This window comes from Rhineura floridana, chromosome 11 (genome assembly GCF_030035675.1).
Source record: "Rhineura floridana isolate rRhiFlo1 chromosome 11, rRhiFlo1.hap2, whole genome shotgun sequence".
Lineage (NCBI taxonomy): Eukaryota > Metazoa > Chordata > Lepidosauria > Squamata > Rhineuridae > Rhineura > Rhineura floridana.
In genome coordinates this window covers 11635254-11656242 of record NC_084490.1, presented here as the reverse complement: position 1 = coordinate 11656242, position 20989 = coordinate 11635254, and the positions used below count along the sequence as shown (strand labels likewise).

The 20989-nt window shown below is 44.7% G+C and overlaps 2 protein-coding genes across 3 annotated transcripts in view; one reads left to right on the top strand and one right to left on the bottom strand.

Moving 5' to 3' along the window:
* Window positions 1–1991: 1991 nt before the first annotated feature.
* Window positions 1992–20579, bottom strand: LOC133367348 (uncharacterized). The gene is made up of 5 exons (XM_061591449.1): window positions 19821–20579; window positions 19628–19696; window positions 16645–16691; window positions 6300–6504; window positions 1992–3914 (listed from the first exon to the last, which is right to left on the bottom strand). The coding sequence occupies exons 1-5, from the start codon at window positions 20577–20579 to the stop codon at window positions 3900–3902; spliced, it is 1095 nt and encodes a 364-aa protein (XP_061447433.1). The 3' UTR covers window positions 1992–3899.
* Window positions 19846–20989, top strand: part of LPCAT4 (lysophosphatidylcholine acyltransferase 4) — a 29015-nt gene continuing 27871 nt past the window's right edge. Inside the window, exon 1 of one of the 2 annotated variants that reach the window (XM_061588213.1) lies at window positions 19846–20204. In XM_061588213.1, coding sequence (XP_061444197.1) covers window positions 20100–20204 — 105 coding nt within the window. In that variant the 5' untranslated portion in view covers window positions 19846–20099. The remainder of the gene's footprint in view (window positions 20205–20989) is intronic. The other variant, XM_061588214.1, reaches the window with a different exon arrangement.

Below are 20989 nucleotides of genomic sequence, written 5' to 3'. Positions count from 1 at the left end.
AAGACCCATTTTTGTAAACCGCTTAGAAGTTTTCTAAAATCAAGCGGTATATAAATGTTGTTCTATAAATAAATAAAACTCAGTGGTTCTTACTTCTGAGTGGACATGGCTAAGACTGCTCTGTTAAAATATCTTTATCAACTAGAGAGCTGGACTAGGACCACATTCATACCATACATTTATTCCACTTTAAACAATCATGACTTCCCCCAAAGAATTCTGGGAAGTGTCATTTATTAAGGGTGCTGAAAGCTATTAGGAGATCCCCCCAGTTCTCTTCACAGAACTACAATTCCCACAGTTCCCCAGGAAGAGGGACTGACTGTTAAACCATTCCGGCAATTGTTGCTCTATGAGTTGAATAGGAGGCCTCCTAATCAGAACTTGGAAAAGTTTTTTTTTTTTTAAGTACAACTCCCATCAGCCCAATCCAGTGGCCATGCTGGCTGGGGCTTATGGGAGCTATAGTTCAAAAAAGTAACTTTTCCAAGCTCTGCTCCTAATAATTCTCACCACCCTTCACAAACTTATACTTCCCAGCATTCTTTGGTAGAAGCCATGAGTGTTTAAAGTGGAAGAATAGTAAAATAAATGTATGATGTGAATGTGACCTTGGATCTGGGAGATCCAGTTTCCCATGTTCCTTATTCAGAATCTTACTTTTGAGAGAGAGAGAGAGAGAGAGAGAGAGAGAGAAGGGCAGCAGCTCAGTGGAACAGCACATGCTTCACATGAAAAAGATCTCAGGTTCAATCATTGGCATCCCCACGTAGGACTGGAATGGTCCTCTGTCTGAAACTCTGGAGAGCTGCTGCTAGTGTAGACAACAGTGCGCTGGACAGAATGACTGCATAAGGCAGCTCCCTATATGCCTGACAGAAAGGCACAGGATCCCAGCAGCTGAGTACCTGTAGAGGTTCTGGAACCAGATGCATAGGTACATAATGCACACAGCACACAGGAATTCCATCCCACAAGAGGTAGTGATGGCCACCCACTTGGATGGCTTTAAAAGAGCATCAGCCAAACGTTAGCAGAGTAGCAAGATGGCACCACTAGATGAGTTGTGTGAGTGAATCCTACCTGAAGTAGCACATCCTTTCCCTGGATATAGTCATAGCTGAGTCAGGAAGTGAGGCCAGCAGCCCTAAGAGTATCAGTTTACACCTGAAGGAAGGTCAGCACAGGTTAGGTCAGAAAGACTGTCTAGGAAGCTTGGAGGTTCCCCTCTCCAACTACTTTAACCCCATGCCAACCCACCAGCACATTGATTGCATCCCGGCACTTCCAACAACAAATCTCTGGAGATTAAGACAATTGGTGGCTACTAGCCACAATGGCTATGTTCTCCCTCCACTGCCAGAGGGTGCATGCCTCTAAATACTGGCGATCACAAGCGGGGAACGTGCTGCTGCAATTAGATCTGGCTTTCAGGCTTCCCATAACGGGCATCTGGTTGGCCACTGTGAGGACAGGATGCCGGACTAGATGGGCCACTGGACTGATCTAACAAGGCTCTTCCTAAAGTCATATGAATTCCATCCCACAAGAGGTAGTGATGGCCACCCACCTGGATGGCTTTAAAAGAGCATCAGACAAACGTTAGCAGAGTAGCAAGATGGCACCACTAGATGAGCTGTGTGAGTGAATCCTACCTGAAGTAGCACATCCTTTCCCTGGATATAGTCATAGCTGAGTCAGGAAGTGAGGCCAGCAGCCCTAAGAGTATCAGTTTACACCTGAAGGAAGGTCAGCACAGGTTAGGTCAGAAAGACTGTCTAGGAAGCTTGGAGGTTCCCCTCTCCAACTACTTTAACCCCATGCCAACCCACCAGCACATTGATTGCATCCCAGCACTTCCAACAACAAATCTCTGGAGATTAAGGCAATTGGTGGCTACTAGCCACAATGGCTATGTTCTCCCTCCACTGCCAGAGAATAACGGCATCACCATGTCATTTCCAAAAAAAGTCATAAAAATTCCTGCTGTTGTTGCTGTTTATTTCTACCCCGCCTTTTGGCCAAAAGGCCCTCAAGGCGGCTTACAAAAAGCACAAATATAAAAATACATCAGTAAAAACAATACAATTTACAACAGGCAATACGTAAATAAATAAATGTGGGTGTAAGGAAGGATGGGCACAGGAGAAGTCCAAAGGAATGGATCTTGGGGGGAAAGACCTGGAGGAGAGATCCTTTCTCCATGACGACCGAGATGATGGATTAGCAACGCCATGCTACTCAAGAGTGGATTTTAGTCCATCCACCACCGACTGCCCCAACCCAGATCATCAAATGGCACCAGTCGCTTCACTCCGGGCTTGTTCCTCGGTGGTGGCAGCAGCTGCTGCGGCTTCCCCTCCGGCTCCTGCGCCTCCTCTCAAACTGAAGATCTCAAAGCCACAATTTCCTGACATTGCAAATTGATTTTCTTCTCCCTCCCTTTGCCCTGGGTAGGCCCTCATTCTCTATCACGCCTCTCCTTCCCTCCTTGTTCATAGGTCAGAAGAGGTTTAGACCAGTTCTAGATATGGGGAATCATTTGCCCTCCGGATGATTGCTGAACTACAACTCCCATCCTGCCGGGCCATTGACCACGCTTGCTAGGGATGATGGGAGTTGTAGCTCAGCAACATCTGGTGGGCAAAAGGTTCCCCACGCCTGATCTAATATAAGTGTGCATTGTACACATCAGGAGGAATCAAAGGGAGCACATTGTTTTCAAGGCACTGTTGGTTCAGTGGCATCAGTCCACGTTGGCCATACTATGCGACAAGCTTGTCTTGTGAACTGTTTAAAAACAAGGGTGGAGGACCTTTTCCAGCTTGAGGGCCACATTCCCTTTCTGGCCAATCTTCCGAGGGCCACATGCTGGGGGTGGGCTGGGCCAGAGGCAAAAGTGTGCAGGGCCATAAAAGCAAATGTTGCCTTTGTATAGTAAGCTAGCTTCTACACACACTCACACACCCCTCTCCCTCCAGGCAAGCATTAAGAGGCTCAAGGGCACACTCCAGCCAGGCAAACACTATCAGGGCGCCAAGCAAGGCCAGTGAAGGATCTGGCCTAGGGTGAGTTCTGAGGGCCAGAGAGAGCAAGAGGCCTGGGACTGAGGTTGCCCACTCCTGGTTCAAAAGGTCTCCAAATTGTGAGCCAGAATATCTTTTGCAATTAACAATTGCAATTAATAACAGGCAGAAATGTGCATTCATATTTAATTAATTAATGTCCTGCCCTCCCTCCTGCTTTATTGGCACTCACAGTTCTGTACATTTCTGAGCAAAACTTGGAGCTGAAAAGAAACGCAGAGACGGCGATAGAGGTGGGGGAGAAATTTGACCAGTTCACATTTAAAGCCGAATTTATCAAATTCACACTTTCCAAAACCATAGGAGAACCGAAACACAGCCAATCTTTGAAAGTCGCACATTTCCAAATTTTGCAAAGCAGCTCTCCAACCAAGCAATGTTTGCCCAAATGGCACTAGTTAGGGGAAAGTGTGCATAATAATGAATATATTTGTTAAAATAACATTAAAAATGCATCATAATAGGAGAACTTGCTTGGAAAAACATGTAAGTTAGCCAAAATCACAGTAAAAAATGTATATGCAAGGAGAAATTCACACCAAAATGCTGAAGAATTTTCATGAGGATTTAAAAAAAAAAATACAAATTGCTGCAGAAATATGGAGAACCAAATTTAAGATTGAAAAAGTGAGAAACTTAGAGAAGCAAAACTGACAGATTCTTCCATCCCTAGATGGCAGCGTTGCTTGGAATGAGGTCATAAAACAGGCTTTTATCAAATATTATTGACATGTCAGAATAATATCTTGAAGCAACATAAGGAGCCATTGGCAAGACTCCAGGAGGCAAATCTCTCTTGCCATAAATTGATCTTCATCCTTGCAACATCTGTAAAGTGGGGGGAGATTGATACACAGTTAATAAAAATATATATTGGCAACCATTGTGGCAACAGCAACAGTGACAAACCAATTAGAAAAAAAGTAAGTGACATGGCATATTATGGACACCAGAGGGCAGCAAAGTACAGACACTGGAAATTAAAATTGCATACCGATGTTAAGAAGCCTTCTGGGATCCCCCGCCCTTTATTTTTATTTTCTTCATTTAGATGGATCTTTATTTCAGGTATTAACATTGTGACTTTAAATGGATGTAAAGTGGCCTGAGTAGAGCATAGAAATATCTATACATAGATAAATGCTAAGCTCTAACAACTTTGCTGAAAATTGGCTGTTAGGAGAAACTACAGAAGCTTTGCGGGAGATGACTTGCTAAAATAGGTAGCACTTGAACAGCACATTTCAAGTGTCCAAAGTGCATCACATACCTTATTCTTAATAATCCTTACAACAGCCCTGTAAAGCAGACTGAAACGATGACCCCCACCCACCCCGTATTGTATTCTGATGTTCCCAGCAAGACCTGAACTTTCCTGGAAGTGAGGGAGGAATCAGTTTGGCAAACCACCTAAGCTTTGCAAGAGTTCATCTGCACATCAGTGACAATCAGAACTCCCAAGCAGCAGAAAAGAAAGAGGATGGACTTAATAAACACTAGTCTTTATTCCACCCCCATCCCCAAGCCTTTTTAGTCCTACCCAGTTCCAGTCCTTGAAATACTGGAGGTGGCATATTATACAGCCATGAGAGTGGCTGTATACTATAGTCAGTAGGGATTTTTCGCGTTCTACCATGTTAAATGAAAATACCCCCCACACCCCTTTCTGGTGCTTTGTATAGTCCCAATTCAAAACAAAAACTTACAAGGCTTATACTGTTGGATTCAGAATCGCTTGCTCTACAACTCTGGAAGCTTTCTTGGTAATACACAACCCCCCCACGGAGAATCCACAGGTTAAAGTGACAAATGGGAGGAAAAAAAACTAGAAGCCCTTTGGACTTTTTTTTCTTGAAATTGACATAATCTGTTGTCTTTGATTACAACTCAGAGATGACTCTAAGGTATCCCTAATCAATTGCCCGAGCTTGCCCCAAACACAGTACTTCATCTGAAGTAGGTTTAAATTAAAAAACCGGCATGGTTTATTTTTAATTAATGTTTTAAAAAATGTATTGTTGTGGATTAATTTTTAATTTAAATTGATTTAATTTTAAAAATGTTATTGTATTGATTTTAGACTGTATTATTTTGTATTATATTGTGTCATTTATTGTATTTCCTATGTTATTGTATTTCTATGTTCACCGCCCAGAGAGCTATTGCTAGTCGGGCGGTATATAAATTTAATAAATAAAATAAATAAATAAAATAAATAAATGAGTGCAATTTCTGCATATCTTTTGAAGTACGGTGTTGGAAAGATCTGCAATAATGCCACATTTAAATACTGCATCAATGCCGCCGCCCCTATGCATGGTGAAACTAACAATTTGTGGTAAAGAATGACTCGCTAGCTCAGTCCACGATTCCATTTAGTCTTGTATCCTGTTTCCGGCGGTGGTTCATCAGGTGCTTTTGGAAAGTTTGCATGCAGGACATAAAAGAAAGAAATACCCTCCTTTCTTGTCTCCCCTGCAACTAGCATTCTGAGGTATGCTGCTTCTGAACATGGGGGCTCCACTTAGTTATTGTGGCCAATAATAAAGTCCCCCTCCCTGTCTTCTTCCCTCTTTCTCAAAGCCAGTGGTGGCTGGTGCCCATTGGGACTGATAGGGTGGAAGGCAGGAAGACCAACAACAGGTGGCGCCAGAGCCAATGACCAGCAGAGCCACCCTCTGGCTGGTTGTAAGTAAGATGGCAGGCACATGGGGGGCTAGCTGAGGGGAGACAGAAGGTAGTGGGGCAGTTCCCCATTTGCTCTTATGGACTAGCATCTACTGCTCAAAGCACCCAAGATATTCCTGGGTGCCTGCCAGAACTGTTTGAGTCTTGAAAGATGTTGGCCGATTGGGGCTGATGGGGCAGAAAGCAAGGAGCCCCTACAGTAGGCGGACCAAGAGCCAATGACAGGCCAAGCCAAGTCATTCTAGTCTTGTCCCTGTCTTCCTCCCTGACGAGTTCTAAAAGGGGCAACGTTGACATTTTGGAGGGAGAAACTGACAGGGGAAGCTGACAGGTATTGCCACCCCCTGGACTAGTTGCAAGTGGGAAGGCAGGCAGGTGGGGACTCGGTGGGGCTCGGTAGATTTGTGCCCAGGCCCAGCATAGGGAAGGCATTCTTCAAGGATTCCCTAGCTCCAGCCTCTGCTCGAGGGCCGCAAAGATTATTCCCTGGGCTGTAACCCAAGCCTCCGAGGTGATGATGCTAACCTCAGTCCCGGGCTGCAAGTGTCCCTGCAGAGAGCTCTTTGCTTTAGCAGAGAACCTGGCAAGCCAAAGATAGATCTGGAGAGGGTCAAAGAGGAACAGGTGGGGAGGAAAACCAGGAGACGGGATTTCTCCCAGCCCTGCCCTGGATTCTTCTGAGGGCCAGGCTCTGACATCTTTCATGGCTGTTGGCGATACTATTGAACCCCTTCAAGAGAGAGAGAGAAAGAGAAAATGAATCCTGTCCCAGCACAGAAGTGCACAGCAGGTCCAAATCCGCCAGTGGGTAGAAGGAATAAGCGTGTTATATTTAGACCGGGGAGACCCAGGCTGTTTGCACATCTTGCCTTTAAAGCACATTCCCTCCCCGCAAGATTCCTGGGAACTCTTGTTTGTTTAGGGTCACAGGTGTCTGTGAGGGGTAAACAACAGTTCCTAGGATTCTTGGGGGAGAGGACTGTAAGGTGAGAATGCAGCCTCAGACATCAACGCCTGCTCGGCCATTTCTGTTTATTTCTTTTTATCCCATTTTCCCTCCAAGGAGATCAGGGTTTCCCCCATTCCCATTCAGTCTCCACAGCAACCCCAAGAGGTAGGTTAGGATGGGAGTGAGTGACTGGCCCAGGGTCATTCACTGAAACCACAGGGGCTGAGCGGGAGATTTGAACCCAAATCCTGATCTTAGTCCAAAGGCACTTCTACACTGTCACCCTTTTCGTGTGGGATTCAATCACATACCGGCAAATTCAGGCTGATTTGGCACTCTGGCACAACAAACCCACTTCCCCTGTAATAAGGAAAGTGATAGGAAAATGAACTGGAAAGTGTGGGATAGGATAACCCTTGCTGGATGCAACATCATATAGCCTGCCTGCAATCAGATCAGAATGAATGCTCATTAAATAGCTAATGTCATCTAATCACCCTGCAAACAAATCAAGATGAATGTCTGATGAACAGTTCATCTGGAATCAACTCAAGACTCGTCACCACTTTGGCTCTCAATAGCCTCAGAGGAAATTGGTGACCTCAGGCCAGTCACTGTCTCTTAGTACAGAGGTTAATAACCTGCCCTCAAGTCTAACTCTGCAAGTCATCGGTTCACATATCTGGCAAAAGTCATCTGTTCCTCCTCCGGAAGCCCACTGGGTGAGGAGGAAGGGAGAGAAGGGGGTGTAAAAAAGAGAGAGAAAGGAGTGTAGCAGAAAAAGAGAGAAAAGAGGGTGTTTAGACTTATCAAAGCCTACCTCTCAGGGTTGTTGTGAAGATTAAAAGAGGTAAAAATGTCCTAAAAATACAGTAATCTCAAATGCAATTATTTTTTCTTTCCAGATTTTAACGCTTCAGCACGCAGCGGATTTCATATTTGGCTCCTTCCTCATTGTTTTAAAAAAATCTTGCATGTAGAAAACTAGCAGATCAGGGACAGGGCAAGATTAAAACCTTTCTCCCTGATTGCAGGGAGATTTTACTTTGCATTTTATTTTTGTTACCTAGGGCACGTTCAAAAATGCGGCCTTGCAGTCTGAAATGAAATGGTCAGGAAAAGACTCTCTTCCAAATGCTTTTGCTGAACAAAATGCTGTTCCGTCCCGCAGGCTCAAGAGACGCAAGTGTGTCCTATTCAAAAAAGCGCTCGTCCACATACAATCTCATAAACGTACGTTTGTGGCTGTGGGTGAGGATGGCATAGGAGAGATTCTAAGGCTAGCAGGAAGAGGCCAGGAGCTGTGATTCCAGGAGTCAGGCGGGTACGTATGGACTCCCAGCTGTGCTACAAACCCTTTCCCTCTTTCTAGTTCTGCACCCTGTGCCTCAGTTTCCCCAAAGACACAATCAACTGGGATGTATTTATTCACCGCAGTGTACCTCACTGGAAGCTGAGATAACCAGTTACTACAAATGTTGGAAGATAAGGATGAATTCAGTCTAGCCTCTGATATCACCTGGCAGGAAAAACCTGCCAGGCTGGTCGCAGCAACCAAAGTCCTTCTTCCACCCCTCCCTTCCAATGCAGAAAGCGAAATAAGAGCCAGGCTGTGCCCATGAAGCTCGTTTCCAAAGCCAAGACTTAGGCCTGGAACCTGCAAAAAATACCAATAAAAAACAGGCCCTCTGAGCATGTGCAAACAGCCTTACTTTTTAGGTGAAGTGCTCCACATTTGCAGAATCCCACACACACACCTTAGAGGTCTTCCATTGCTCTGTCCAGAAAGCTGCTTGTCCCTGTCTGTGGGCAGACACATAATAACAAGGGTTGTTAATGGGCAGTATGCTTAAATTAGCAACACAAATTTATGTTTATGGGATCGTGTGTGCATGTGTACTTTTCTGAATAGGGCACACTTGCGTCCCTTGAACCTGCGGGACAGAACAGCATGGAAGTTCATATCAGTAAAGGACCTTTTATTTATTTTACTCAGCCCTGTGACTATGCAAAGAATGTGGCATCAGAAGAGAGAAATGACGCAGGTCTGGGTTCCTGGTTTCTCTGCTGTTTATCTCTACAATTCGCTTCACACATCAGATGTCAGACAGCGGATCATTCTCTACCGTGCGTCTGGAAGGTGGGAATCTGTAGCCCAGCCTTTGGCAAGGTGGTGGCCTCCAGATATTTTGGACCAGAACTGCCCCCAGCACTGGCTGGGGTTGATGGGAGCTGTAGTCCAAAACGTCTGGAGGTCACCATTGGATGTGTTGAGTTGTATGGTATTACATACAGTGGTCAGTGTGTGCTTGTGGCCTTCCCTATCAAAGGCTTTGAGAAGACACCCTAGCTCACTGGCAGGGTTCATTCGCAGGGTCACAGAGAGGTACCTCTGAAGGTCTTCTAATCCAGCCCTCCACCCAATGCAGAAAATCTGCTCTCCAGCATCCCTTGGGTGGGGGTGGGGGGGTCATCTAGCCTCGGCTTAAAAACCTCTAACAAAGGAGTGTCCATCACCTTGGAAGAAAGCCTGCTGTTCCAGTGTCGAACAGCATCCACACCATACATTTAACCCACATTCAAAGCGCATGGCTTCCCCCAAAGAATTTTGGGAGCTGTAATTTGTTAAGGGTGCTGGGAATTGTAGTTCTGTGGTGGGTAAACTACCATTCCCAGGATTTAATCAACCAAGTCAGACTCAGAGTACACCCATTGAAATAAATGAACCTACGTTACCCATGTCTATTAACTTCAGTGGGTTTCATCTGAGTAGCACTGAATAACCCCCATGCTTTAAATGTATCGTGTAGATGCTGTTCAGACACAGCGCTAGATGGACCAATGGTCTGACTTTGTATAAGGCATCTTCCCATGGATCATCAGGAAGCTCTTCCTCAGGTTTAGCTGAAAACTCATCTCTTTTTTTTTTTTGTAACTTGTATCCATTTGTTTGGGTCCTATCACTCAGGAGCAACCCTTTTGCTCCATCATCTTATGTGAAGATGGCTATCGTATTGCCTCTAAATCAGTGTTCCTCAACCTGGGGTCCCCGGATGTTACTGAACTACAACTCCGATCATCCCTGACCATTGGCAATGCTGGCTGGGGATTATGGGAGTTGTAGTCCAAGAACATTTCTTATAGGACTTGGGCTGCATACACACCATATATTTCAAGCACATCCCCCTCTTCCTTAAGAATCTGGAACCGTAGTTTGTTAAAGGTGCTGGGAACTGTAGCTCTGTGAGAGGTAAACTACCATTCCCAGGATTCTTTGTGAGAGAAAATGTGCTTTAAATGTATGGTGTGGATGCAGCCTTGGCCCCCCTTAAAGTCCTTCCCAACTTCTGGATTAGGGTTGCCAGGTTCCTGGCCTGAGATTGATCCTGTATCTTTAGGAGAAGAGAAAGTCAGCCAAGTGCAGGTGTTCTTGCAACTCTGTAATGGGAAAAACCACCAGGTGGAATTCTCCCTCCCCCCTGCACAACTTATACAGAAGACCTCATGGTTGCCAGGCCCGGCCTCCAAGAGGTCTTCTGTATCTTTAAAAGTTGTGCATGGGGAAGGGAGAATTCCACCTGGTGGTTTTTCCCCTTACAGTGTTGCAAGAAAACCTGCACTTGGCTGACTTTCTCTTCTCCTAAAGATACAGGATCAGTCTCAGGTCATGAACCTGGCAACCCTATTCTGGACATGTTCATATTGTTAATATCCTTTTTAAACGGTAATGCCCAAATCTGGGCACAGTACTGGATGTGATTAGAACTGCATTAGCCTTTTTTGCTGCCACCTCACACTGCTGACTCATGATAATTGAGCCTGTGGTCAACTAAAACACCTCAAATCCTGTTCAGGTGCACTGCTGCTGCCAAGCCAGATTTGATGCGTCCTGTATTTGTGCCTTCAGTGCTTCCTACTTAAATGCAGGACTTCTCATCTTGAAATTTGATTTTGGTTTTAGTGTTGGCCCAGTTCTCTATCCTGCCAAGGTCATCTTGAATCCTATCTCTGACACAGGAGCATAGGTATGTGTCCACCTAAGTTCTACTCAGAGCAGACCCATTAAAATCAATAGTCCTGAGTTAGTCACATCCATTCATTTTAATGGGTCTACTCTCAATGTGACTAATGTTGGTTATAACCAAAATAACTGGCAGGGGCTCTCCAGAAGTTCAGACAGGAAATCGTTCCCAGCCCTATCTGGGAACAACAGGGGTGGAATCTGGGACCTTTCTGCATGCAAAGCAGGTGCTCCGCCACTGAGCTGCGGCCCTTTCCCTGCCTTCTACGCTTTTTAGCTCTCCATTCCAATTTGGTGTCCTCCGCAGAGATGATGAGCCTTCCCCTGTACTCCTTCGCCCAAGTCATTCATAAAGAATGTCCCAGGATCAGTTCCTGTTGCCTCCATAAAAAGATGTCAGGTAGCAGATGACGTACCTGAGACCTTAAAGAGGTGGCTGCCGGTCAGAATAGGCAACACTGGGCTGCAGACATCTTGTCAAGATGTATCTTTTTGCCCTGGCTTTCCCTGACCAGTAAGATCAGACCTTGCCTCTTAGAATCATAGAGTTGGACGGGGCCTATAAGGCCATCGAGTCCAACCCCCTGCTCAGTAGAGGAATTCTTCTTTAATCCCCTGAATTCCCTATTTTGTTATGCTTTCTGTACTATTGTTTTTTTTATTTATTTATTACATTTATACCCCTCCTTTCTTTCCATGATAGAAACCCAAGGTGGTTTACATATGGTCCCAGGTGGTCTCCCATCCAGGCACTGACCAGACCTGACCCTGCTTAGCTTCAGCAGAGAGCTGGCCTCATGTGCCTTTGCACCATAGCCTGGGACCACTGTTTTACTGGTTTTGTGTTGCATTTGCAGTTATTATGTTGTACACTGCTTTGAGGTTGTTGTTTTTTAAAGCGGTTTATACAGGCTTTGAAACAAATAAAAATAAATAGATGGACCCATGGTCTACCTCCGTATAAAGCAGCTGTCGATCAACAGTAATGTTCACCTTCCAGAGTGGGCCTGCCCCATTGCATTTCACTTCAGCCCCCTTAGTCTTTGCGTTTGTGTCTGTCATGATTTGGCTAACACTGGGGGAGGGAAGTGCAGAGGTGGGAATTGAGGATTTCATTAAGGGCTCCCCACTCTCACCCTCACCCCCAATTCAAGACACTGGTGGTGATGAGAAGGAAAAGGAAAGCAAGATAACTCTCGTTCAAGGCCCTGGTCAACCATTCCCTCCAAGCAGGACGTTTCGTTTCTCCCCACCCACCGCCCCCCTTATTTTTTCATTTCATTTTGCCAACTCTCACCATTCCTGAGTTACTGACCACCCTCTTTCTTCACTGAGCTCTCTGTTGCTGCTTTTGCATCCTCCCATCTTGCTCCTCAGTAGTCCAATTTTGGCTCCTATTCAGTCAGCACTATCTGAGCTCACAGTTAGGAGGAGTGACAGTGAGTGTGCGAACTATACTTTGCTGTCATATATTTCGGTCGGCACTCACCACCTGAGTTCACGGTTCGAAGGAGTGACAGTGTGGTTCCATTAACTCGGCCTGCAATCATATGCACACTTACCTGCGAGTAAGCCCCACTGAGTTCAATAAATCCAATAGGGCTTACTTCCAGGTAAATATTGCTACAAGGCAGCAGTCGATGGCCACTTACCTGGGAATAAGTGCCACTGAAATCAATGGGGCTCCCTTCTAAGTCAGCAGCATGCCTAGGCCCATGCTGTGGAAAGGGAAAAGCTGGATACGCTATTAGCTTAGATTGAACTGCATTGCATTTTTATTGGATCCTTGTTACTGGCTGTTTTGCTTTGCTTTTAAAAGACTTAGCAATTAGTTCTTCCTCCACTTCAAAATGGTTTCCCACCACCCTCTGGCACTTACCAGGCTGCAGAACCACTAAATGTTAACACCATAACAACATCACATCCCCTCCCACCCTTCCCCCAAGGGCCCTCTTTGTACTGTTTTATTGATTGGACTACACTTTCAATTGGCAGGCATAATGCATTATTACATTGCCTTGTGGCCAGAGTCTGGGACTATACATTTTTAAGATCATCATCATCGGGAGATGTTGTCTATGTATGAAGCAGAATCAAGAACATGAGCCCTCCTGGATTAGGCCAGTGGCCCATCCAGTCCAGCATCCTATTCTCCCAGGGGCCAAACAGATGCATCTGGGAAACCCACAAACTGTTCCTGAGCACAACAGCACTCTCACATTTTGCGATTCCCTTAATTGGCATTCAGAGGCACTATACAGTCACGAGAGTAGCTGCATACTATAGCCAGCATGGATTTTTCACATTCCTCCAAGTTAAATTGAAAATACCTCCCATACCATTCTGCTGCTTCCCATAAACTCATTTCAAAACAAAATTTTACAACACTCACAGTCCTGAACTCAGAAACACTTGCTTAACAAACCCCTAAGTTTTCATGGCAATACACAAAACACTTAGAGAGAATTTAGAGTTCAAAGTGTAAAGCAAGAGGAAAATATCTAGACTTTGTTGGACTTTTTCCTGTCAGTGTTCTCATAATTTGTTGAAATTAATTAAAAATCAGCCATGTTCACAGAGTACCTGTAATCCTATTACTGACTTTGCCTCATACTCTGACCTTCATCTTCTGAAGTTTAAAGGTGAAAAAAATGCCTGGCTGATTTTTAATTAATTTAAGAAATTTAACATTAGAGTCTATGATAGCACAAGCATGCTCAGTAAGAACCAACTGTCAGTGACAGACTAACAGCTGTTTGGCTTGGCTAATCAGGGGGCCAGTCATGGCTTCCCCCAAAGAATCCTGGGAAACGTAGTTTCTGAAGGGTTTTGAGAGTTGGTAATTTTATTCCCCTGACAGAGTGCCAGTGGCCAGAGTGGTTTAACAGTTAACCCTTCTTCTGGGGATTGTAGCTCTGTGAGGGGAATAAGGCATCTCCTAGCAACTCTCAGCACCTTTCACTAACTACACTTCCCAGGATTCTTTGGCAGAAGCCATGACTGCTTAAAGTGGAATAAAGGTTAGGTGTGGATGTGACCAGGGACAGCTTTGGTCTAAATGTGGGTAGGAGATTATACTTGTCTGCTGTAGAATAAAAAGGTGGGGAAAACACTGAAAAATAATGATACTGTTAACAATGTTTTCCTTTTGGAAAGGACAGGGGCTTCTCCTCTGCCCAGTACCCAACCTCCTTTTCCCCCTTCCCTGCCCCTCCTCCAGGTTGGTTTCACCGATCCTAAGCATGACTGCATAGGAATAAATCCCACTGAACTCAATAAACATGCAAATGACCAATCTATTCTCAGCAAATGTGCACAGGATCCTATTTCTCACATCCCGGATTAAAAAGCAGAGAAATTCACTAATAGGCAAAAAAAATCCTTGTGGTTTAAGAACGTACCTATAGCCAACAGATATTCTATCAAAATTTAAAAAGCTGGGAAATTGGGCAGCTATAATGAATGCACCAGGGGAGCAGCAGACTTGACCTCCTCTCTGAGATATTGTACAGCTCTACAGATTTGTCAAACAGTAATGATTTGAAATGAATGCTGATGATAGTTAAAGAGGAAAGCACAAAAGCAGGACTACAGCTGAACATCAAAAAGACTAAAGTTATTACAACAGAATATTTATGTAACTTTAAAGTTACAATGAGGACATTGAAATTGTCAAGGATTATCAATACCTTGGCACAGTCATTAACCAAAATGGAGACAACAGTCAAGAAATCAGAAGAAGGCTAGGACTGGGGAGGGCCGTTATAAGAGAACTAGAAAAGGTCCTTAAATGCAAAGATGTATCACTGAACACTAACGTCAGGATCATTCAGACCATGGTGTTTCCAATCTCTATGTATGGACAGTGAAAAAAGCTGATAAGAGAAAAATCAACTCATTTGAAATGTGGTGTTAGAGGAGAGCTTTGTGGATACCATGGACTGTGAAAAAGGCAAATAAATGGGTGTTAGAACAAATTAAACCAGAACTATCACTAGAAGCTAAAATGATGAAACTGAGGTTATCATACTTTGGACACCTCATGAGAAGACATGATCCATTAGAAAAGATAATAATGCTGGGAAAAACAGAAAGGAGTAGAAAAAGAGGAAGGCCAAACAAGAGATGGATTGATTCCATAAAGGAAGCCACAGACCTGAACTTACAAGATCTGAACAGGGTGGTTCATGACAGATACTCTTGGAGGTTGCTGATTTATAGGGTCGCCATAAGTCGTAGTCGACTTGGAGGCACATAACAATAACAACACATTTGTCAAAATGCAAACACAATTTGGCTTGGTCTTTAACAGTCCAATCCACTTCCTGTGTAGCTTGGAAGAATTTGGTATCATGTGCCTCTGAGTATATGGTGACTGGTGGCATCACCTGCAATCAGGACTGCATCTCCAAAAATTAAGAATTACATTTTTTGTATGTTTTTTGGTGTTCTTCTTACTTTCCTTTTTTCCTGTGTTACTAACTGCTTCTACAGAGAATCTAACCTAAAAAATGATATTTCTCTCATTATTCATCCCAGAAATTTGTGTTAAATTTATTTTTTATTAATTTCAAAGCCTTTTTATTGGTCGATGTCATATGATGGTGAAGACAGCCTTTAGTGTTTCATAACTTGAGGTTATGTTCTATTTCTATTTTAGGAGTATTCACAGTTGAATCTGAAACTGCCATTTGATGTAAAATTAAACTGATTACAATATGTTGCCACTTAAGCAATGACTCTGGCTGTTGGAAAAAACAAACTTGGCCTGCCAAGATGCATGTGGTCAGCCTGCTATGCTTAAACCACTCCACTTAAGGAAGGGTGGATATGGTCAATTAAAAACATAAAGCACACCTAGAAATTTGCTAGAATATATTTCACCTTCCACTGTTTTATCTTGTGCAAACTGAGACACTCCTCGTGTCCACTGGAGACTATTCTGCAAAATTGTCAGTGCCATTATTCCACAATTGCTTAGTGTAAAATAAGCAAAGTGTTGCTGTACTTCACTTGTTCATAGAAACAGAAGCAAAAGAAAATAATTTACTATAGGAAATTTTACTAAAAATTTTACTAAAATTGCAAAGTAAATCAAACAAATTTAAAGTGACTATCTGAACTATATCAACTGCCTTAATATTGTTGCTTCCTCCCTGCTAAAACAAGATCAGCATCACACATGTCTTGTTATTTGGGCTGATTGCAGGTGTTGCCACCACTCACCGTATGTTCAGGGCTCCTGCATGCAAGCTGCACCTGTTGAATTTTCCTCTTCTACAATACCTTTAAAGGTGTAAATAATCATTCAAGCAGTAAGAGAAAAAGAGACTGGAATGAGGAACAAACAGAATCAGACTTTTAGGGAGGAGGAAGGGTGTGGGCAAAGGCCAGGATGTAATTCAAAAGCAAGTTACCAAATCCTTCAAAGCTACACAGGAAGTTGGTTGGACTGTGAAAGACCAACCCAAATTGTGTTTGCATTTTTACACATTTGTAGGGCAGTACAATATCTCAGAGAGGAAGTCAGGTCTCCTGTTCCTCTGGTGCATTCACTATAGCTGCCCAATTTCCTCACTTTTTAAAGTTTGCTAGAAATATCTGTTGGCTATAGGTACATTCTTAAACCACAAGGATTGTTGTTGTTGTTTTTGCCTATTAGTGAATATTACCTCCAACAGTGGAAATAGAACATAGCCATTGTGGCTAGTAGCTATGTTTTCAAAATGAGAGAATGAGAATGAGAAAGACAGAGACATGTCAGGATTTGGGGGCATATTTGAAAATTATACCCTCTTGCCCTGAAAGTCAACAGTAAGTAAGGCTGTAAGCACTTAATACTGGCAGAAATACACTTTGTGCATGCTCAAAGACATTTTTTTTAAAAAAAAAAACATTACCACTGAACAGGTTGCCCTCTAGCTGAGTCTTGGTATCCTTCACTGGGCTGTAACAAGAGGGTGGGCAAAATCAAAAAAAGGGCAGAGCTCCTGCATCCAAGGTGCACCTGTTTTCCTCTTTTACACAACCATTCAGGCAGGAAGGGAACAAGAAGCTAGAATGAGGAACAAACAGAATCGGACTTTTAGGAAGAGGAAGGGTGTGGGCAAAGCCGGGATGTAATTCAAAAGCAGAACACATTAGAGCCTTTCCAACAAACCTGTTTGAATGCAGAGAGGCACAGGCTAAGCACACATGGTGATTCTCCAGAGCATGTGCTGATTATCTTTCATTAACCAACCACACTGCTGCCCATAGTGTGGCTCAATGCAATGAGGGCAGGGATCCTGAAGGGTTACTAGTTGTCTGGAGGGCAGAAGTTCAAGAGGTGAAGCTTGTCAGGCAAGTCACACCTGTTGGAACTCCCTGTTATACATGCAGGAACTCCATCCTCTTTTTTCACCTGGCCACCTTATCCTGCACTGCCCCCCTCAAAAAAAAAATCAAGGACAGAATTTGGAAACCTGATTTTGAAAGGCACTGCACATTGCCCTTGCAAAAAAACTCACGTGTTACAAGGAGATCACAACCACAGGACTTTGCTGCTATATGATAGACTTTTATAACCTACATTTCTGATTGTCCTCAGCAAAACCTGATTCTTGCTAATCAAGACTTTGTATGCAGATATTTATAGAGACAATGTTTGTGTTTTTTCATTTTTTTCTTGTGGTTAGCGTTCATTGAATTTTTATCTATCATATATGATTTTGATTGTTTTTATCTCTGTGTTTGCTTATTTCCTTTCTCCTCAATTACCCTTTTACGTCTTATTTCCTTCACAATGGAAGATCTTGTTTTTGCTGTTTTTGATTACTTTTTCCTCTTGATGTGTATGTTATTAATGTTAAATACATTAATATTATTTTCTTCTTTTTAAAAAAAGAATTTGGGACCTCCATGTAGACTTGAATTCTGTCACTCAGATTGTAGATTATTTTAAAAAATCATTAAGGAGAAACAAGTATCTAGTCCAAGTCCTAACAACATCCCTGATAAAAAATCAGGCTCCTGCCAGGAGGAAGGCGGGATATAAATCAAATAAATAAATAAATAATAAAATCCTAAATTTGTCCAAGACAAAAAAAATCTACTTAATATCATTTAACACAGCCAGCATTGAACCACAATAAAGTGCCTTGGCCTCAGTTATCTCATCTGTAAAATAGGATTCATAGTCAGGGCTATAAGTGAGGGTTTTTTGGGGGGGTGTACTTCAGCCCCTGTAAAGCCTTTAGGACAATCCCTAGTCACATACAGCACTTCCAGACGTGTGCATATTGTGGTATGGGTGCTGCACATTCACACAAGTTTTTTGCAGAGTCTAAATGATGATGGCATCAAAATGCTAGCCCACATTTTTCTCCCAGTACTCTTTAACTTAAAAAATAATATATACACAACTGTTGCCAACAACCCATTTTACAAAATTTGAATGGCATGTCTGCAGGATTAACACCCCCTCACCAATTTGGAAAAACCTATATTCTCCCCCTGTTTACCCCACCCACCTCCATTACCTTCCCCTTCATTTGCAAAGGGATTGTAAGCCCCTAGGGGTTAGAGACCTGTTCTCTCATTCTTTGCAAATGATACTGTTACAAAGCTGGGTGGGAACCTAGAGCCCAGTTTGTTGTTGGACTCCATTTCCCATCAGACCCAGCTAGCATGGTCAATGGTCAGGAATGATGGGAACTGAAGTCCATCAGCATCTTGACAGCCACAGGTTCCCCACTTCTGATACAATGCAAAATGTGGTGCTGGGCAACACAATTCAATATCATAATGGAACTGTCTCTCTCTTAAAAACAAGTTTCTAGCTCTTATTGTCAGCTGCAAAGAAGTTCAGGAAATCTGATGAAATCTCAAATGCCGGAGTCTTTTCAGTGCTTCTTCCTGTGGCTATATAACAAAAAGCAGAATGAGTGAAGCTAAATTAGGGGCTGTTATGCATAGTTCCTCCCCTTGCACAGTTTATATAGGCCACAATATTCTTCCACTCCAGCCCCTGCCACAGAACTATAGATTGTAATGCTCTTTGTGACCAGGGACCTGCCTTTTACTGGATGAAACACCCTATATTGATGGAGCTGTATAAATAACAACTTTATTTATTTATTTATTATTATTACTACTACTACTACTACTACTACTACTACTACTATGTGTATATCCCACCTTTCCTCCAAGAAGCTCAAGGTGGCATACATGGTTCTCCTACCTCACAACAACCCTGTGAGGTAGGTTCGGCTGAGAGACTGTGACTGGCCCAAGGTCACCCAGCGAGCTTCATGGCTGAGTCAGGATTTGAACCCTGGTCTCCCAGGTCCTAGTCTAGCACTCTAACCACTATGTCACTTTAGCCTTGTTTCCCTGCCCTTCAAGTGCCAGCGCCAAGCATCTCTGTCCTTCCCTACTTTGCAAGGCTGTGCTGAAAATGGGCAGATAGCTGCAAGAGTTAGTGGGTGACCTCATTATTTTTAAGTGTTACCATAATGAGCCACAGTGACACGACTCCCACAATGGTGGTGACTGAGGAGCCTTATCTCTCTCCCTCACACACGTGGTTTTCTCTGCATTACACCGCCCAAACAGAAACAAAAGAAGGGAAAAAAACTGCAGTGTAACAGAAAGGGGGAAGAGAAAAGGAGCATGGGTGTCAGCCGGAAATTTTTCCTGGGGGAGGGGTGCGAAGTAAAACAGTGAAAGGGGGGAGCAGGGCAGTTTCTCACATGCAAAGATAAGAACAGCAAGTGCACATTTTGCCCCATATCTCAGGTTCTACCAATGTTGCAAACTCTCTCTTCAGAAAAGAAACCTGGAAATCTGGGATTTATGGGGGGGGGGGAGATTGCCCCCTTGCACCAACACACACGGACGCACCTGAATGCCCATGAGAAGAAGTGGATCTATAGACGCTTCTTCTCCTTCTCTAAAGCCTCTATCTTCTTCCTGGTGGATAGATGCAAGCGTTTGGAGAGATGGATGGAGGAATGAACAGACGGAGAGATGCCCGAAGCTTCTCCCCTCCCTCTCCTTCTCCCCTCCCTCTCCCTCTCCTTCTCCCTCTCCCCACCTCCTCCATCCGGTCCCTCCAAAGCGAAAGTCCGTCCCCCAGCTGTAGTGTCGCCGTGACGACCGCGCCGTGGTCCCGCCTTCCTCCCCCTTGCCTAGAGCATCCTGGCTCCCTCCTGCTGCGGTCCGGTGCCAGGGCGTCCCTCCAGCCGCCCGCCGGTCCTCCCGCCGATTCACCCACCCACCCATCCATCCTTCTTTCCCCTCCCAGGCCCCGGGCTCCGGCCGCGGGGACAAGTCCCAGGCTGGAAGAAGGGGAGCCTGGAAGGGGGACACGGCCATGGAGGGGGGCTCGAGCAGGGGGCGGGCGGAGGAGGACGAGGTTGCTGCCGCCCCCAACCCCTTCGTCCACGAACTGCAGCTGACCCGCCTGCAGAAAGTCAAGGTGAGCTGCGGCGGCCCGCGGGAGGCTTTTTTCATTCCCCATTTCCTTTTCCCGACGGGGCGGGCGGAGCGCTAGGGCGCGCCCGGGGAAGGAAATAAAGGGGAAATCTTGCAGGCGATTCGCCTGGACGTCGAGGGGAGATATAGGGCCGCTCTGATCGGGAGATGGTTCGATTCTTCCAGGAAATATGGGGTGCCCACTTTTTGGGGGGGGGACGTCTAGGAGAGAACAGTTCCAACTGGGACTGAAGTTGCTTGTTTTGGGGTGTGAGGCGTTCCTGGAGCAAAGATGTGGGTCTTTCGCTGAAGTGGCATTGTCTGGATGTGGGGCTCCTGAGAAGTGAAGGGTGTTTGCAAGAGGGGCTGTGGGGACCATCAAAGGAGTCCCCTCGCGGGGGTGGAGGCGCCTTGATGGACTTTTAAGGAGTCTTTGCAGGGTTGTTGTTGGATGATGACTGCGGGCGATCTGGACGGCCCTCTGTGGGCTGCCCTCTAAGAACAGCAGCGCCGAGGAGGAGGCGATTTCTGTAGGGTTTCTTGACGGGTCCCGCAATGGGGCTTCCTGGTCTCCTCGGAGCTTGAGTCGGAGTTGTGCAGGGGGGATGCGGGGGGAGGAGGAGGGAAGGAAGGCGATTCTGTTGCTCTGAGGTGCCCTAAGAAGAAATGTAACTGAGTTTGGTCAAGTTGTAGGTTGTCTCTATAGGTCTTCTGGAGCTGGGATGCCCTCACTGGGACGGGGGGGAGTGACTGGTGAGGCTACTGTATGGCTTACAAGGTGATGATGGG